This window comes from Drosophila obscura, unplaced genomic scaffold, assembly GCF_018151105.1.
Source record: "Drosophila obscura isolate BZ-5 IFL unplaced genomic scaffold, ASM1815110v1 contig_75, whole genome shotgun sequence".
NCBI lineage: Eukaryota > Metazoa > Arthropoda > Insecta > Diptera > Drosophilidae > Drosophila > Drosophila obscura.
In genome coordinates, this window is record NW_024542867.1 from 1,233,413 (window position 1) to 1,235,255 (window position 1,843).

At 51.1% G+C, this 1,843-nt stretch overlaps 1 protein-coding gene across 1 annotated transcript; it reads right to left on the reverse strand.

The window, feature by feature from the left end:
• On the reverse strand, nucleotides 1-1,008 carry LOC121405167. The gene has a single exon (XM_041595774.1). It carries the CDS (start codon nucleotides 1,006-1,008, stop codon nucleotides 1-3), a length of 1,008 nt encoding a protein of 335 aa, XP_041451708.1.
• Nucleotides 1,009-1,843: the final 835 nt, after the last annotated feature.

Below are 1,843 nucleotides of genomic sequence, written 5' to 3' on the forward strand. Positions count from 1 at the left end.
TTAGGCTGCTTGACCCGACATACTCCCCCCGTTGGAAGCCTGACTTTCAACAGCATCTTTAAGGGGAAGCAGACACAGCTTGTTAACGGCTCGCTTGGTGATTCCAGTTGCAGTCCTCAGCACAGCGACTCGGGCGACGCCATCTCTTCCAGGTAGTAGTTCGACCACCCTCGCTAGTGGCCACTTCATGGGAGGTAGATTTTCATCCTTGACGAGGACCAGGTCTTTGACTGCTAAACTCGTCTTCTGAGTTCGCCACTTTGAGCGCTGCTGCAGTGACGTGATGTACTCCTCCCTCCACCGGGACCAAAAGAGCTGTTGAAGGTAAGAAACGCGCTGCCAGGCGTCAAGGCGATCGAAGTTTAGCTTCGTGACATCAGGCTCAGCGAATGAAGCAGGAGGGCCGCCATTCAAGAAATGTGCTGGAGTTAAGACGTCAAGATCGGCAGGACTCTCTGAAATGGGAACTAAAGGTCTTGAATTAATGACTGCCGTGATGTGGCATAACAGCGTCCGCAGCTCGTCAAATCCAAGAACCGAATTGGCTATTGCTCGATAGAAGTGGTACTTGGCCGTCTTCACTGCGGCTTCCCATAGGCCACCAAAGTGAGGCGAGCGCGGCGGGATGAAGTGCCAATCAATGGACTCAACCAAACAGAAATCCAGAACCGCCTTCTGATGATCGTCGCTGAGAAACAGGCGTCTTAGCTCCACGAGCTCGTTCCTTGCACCGACAAAATTGGTTGCGTTGTCTGACCAAATTTGCCGTGGCTTTCGTCTGGTGCATATAAAGCGCTTTAGGCCGTGGAGAAAAGAGACTGTCGATAGATCCTTGATCAGCTCCAGATGAACGGCCTTGGTCGCGAAACAAATGAGGACGCAGACGTAGCACTTGATTGGAGCCTTGTTGCGTGCCTCCGGCTTGTAGAAAAACGGGCCACAAAAGTCTACGCCTGTGATCTCAAAGGCGAGAGAACCGTCTAGGCGCTCTTTTGGAAGATCCGCCATGATGTGCTCCAAATTTCTAGGTTTCGTTCGAAAACATCTCACGCACTTGTTTACGGCCTTGTTAACTGTCTTTCTCCCCCCAATAGGCCAATATTGGGATCGAATTAATCCCAGTAGAGCTCGAGGACCGGCGTGTAGATTCCGCTCATGAAAGTGAGAGATTATTGCGAGAGTAAGCGGATGGCTGCTGGGCAAGATGATGGGATGACGGCCATCAAAATCCAACGAAGAATTCTTCAGCCGACCATCAACTCTGAGGAGTCCAAAATTATCCATGAAAGGGCACAATGATGAAAGTGAGCTGGATGAGGCGACCACTCCCCTAGAGCGCAGTGACTTCATGTCTTCCCAGAGCTGCGTACGCTGGACCAGCCGCACCAATAGCTGGGTTCCACGTTCAATGTCAGAGACGGTGAGTCCAGGGCGCCGAATCCGGTTGCAAAATTTGTGAATGTAGCCAAAAACGCGTTGCAAAGAAGCGAATGAGTTCGCATACTTGGATTTGGCTACAATGTCCAAGTAAGGTGATTTGGCTAAGAAAACCTTACGACGCAGCTCCAGGGTTGGCTTATCAGGCAACACCGTAGCTGGCCAGTCATCTGAAGAGCCGCAAAGAAAGGGAGGTCCATGAGCCCAAAGGGGTGACTCACTCATCTCGATTGGTAGAGCTCCTCGTGAAAGAATGTCGGCCGGGTTCAAATCTGTGGGATCATGTTCCATTCCATTTTTTCAGTCAGTTCCTGTATCGTTGCCACTCTGTTTGCGACAAATATATTGAATCGGGATGGCTCGTCCCGAATCCAAGAGAGCGCAACAGCCGAATCACACCAACAGT

Bases quoted from the DNA above. Each gene is read 5' to 3' on its own strand.
- LOC121405167 (XM_041595774.1), bottom strand. From the start codon at position 1,008: ATGGCGGATCTTCCAAAAGAGCGCCTAGACGGTTCTCTCGCCTTTGAG.